General features: G+C 39.7%; 1 protein-coding gene across 8 annotated transcripts in view; it reads right to left on the minus strand.

Moving 5' to 3' along the window:
• Nucleotides 1-1,017: 1,017 nt before the first annotated feature.
• cc2d2a (coiled-coil and C2 domain containing 2A) overlaps nucleotides 1,018-1,245 on the minus strand; it is a 77,839-nt gene continuing 77,611 nt past the window's right edge. For all 8 annotated transcript variants that reach the window (XM_079664364.1, XM_079664359.1, XM_079664360.1 and 5 more), the window contains one exon: nucleotides 1,018-1,245. This exon is cut by the window's right edge and continues 37 nt beyond it. In XM_079664364.1, the coding sequence (XP_079520490.1) occupies nucleotides 1,097-1,245 (149 nt within the window). In that variant the 3' untranslated portion in view covers nucleotides 1,018-1,096.

The following is a 1,245-nucleotide window of genomic DNA, read 5'->3' on the forward strand; positions in this document are numbered from 1 at the left end:
TCAGTTTTATCTTTGTTTAATTGGAGAAAGTTCTGACACATCCAGTCATTGATTTGTTCAATGCACTTAACCATTTCACCAGGAGACTATTCTCCAGTTAAAACACTGAGTATGTAAATTTGTGTGTCATCTGCATAGCTATGGTAACTTATTTTGCTGTTCTTCATTATCTGAGCCAGTGGTAGCATGTAGATGTTAAAGAGAAGAGGCCCAAAGATGGAGCCTTGAGGTACCCCACATGTCATATTTGTCAACTCAGATGTGTATTTATAGAAACAAAGTTGTTTCTGTCCTTTAAGTAGGATTCAAACCAATTTAGAACTGTTTCAGAAAGTCCCACCCAGTTTTCTAGTTGGTCTAGTAATATGTTGTGGTCAACAGTGTCAAACGCAGCACTGAGGTCTAATAATGATAACACTGAAGTTCTGCCACTGTCTGTGTTTAAGTGGATGTCATTGAAGACCTTTACAAGAGCAGTCTCAGTGCTGTGGTTTGGACGAAAGCCTGACTGGAACACATCCAAACAGTTATTTAAATGCAAGAAGTTACTCAACTGTTTCAATGATTTTACCTAGAAGTGGCAGGTTTGATATGGGCCTGTAATTGTTCATTACTGAAGCGTCTAGATTATTCTTTTTTAAGAGCGGTTTAATGACTGAAGTTTTCAGGGCCTGTGGAAAAATCAGTCATTTAATTTATTTCAGTAGGAATTTAAAAGCTTTTAGTGTCCCTACACAAAGAGGAATCATTTCAAGTTTGGCTGCATTTTCTTTCCTCCATAATTGTTTTTTTAATAATTTGTATATCTTCTTTTTTTAATTGTAAAATTAAAAAAATGGTAGACATTGACACAAACACTAAAGGAAAATAACTTTGAAATTTAAAATAATTCGTTTTTTTCCATAAAGACAGAAATGCCAACATGTCGGCCAGTCAGAAACCTCCCTGTGACGCGTTGGCGCCCCCTAGTGGAGATGCAGACCCTCAGTGAGCTTAACACATGAAACACTACAGAGCATCATTTCAGGAAGAAGAGATTTATTGAACTGTATAACACATTATATAAAAACATAGACTAATAAAGCAGCTGTGCAGGTCAGGTGCGTACGAGCGAGGCCAGGTAGACCCACACGGAGAGCACGTTGTTGGGGTACGGGTGCACGTACACCGCCAGGGCGAACTCCACGTTAGGAGCGTGCACGTTGTGGACCCCCGTGCTGAACACCGCCTCCACGATGGGACGCA

Source organism: Notothenia rossii (genome assembly GCF_949606895.1).
Source record: "Notothenia rossii genome assembly, chromosome: 1".
Lineage (NCBI taxonomy): Eukaryota > Metazoa > Chordata > Actinopteri > Perciformes > Nototheniidae > Notothenia > Notothenia rossii.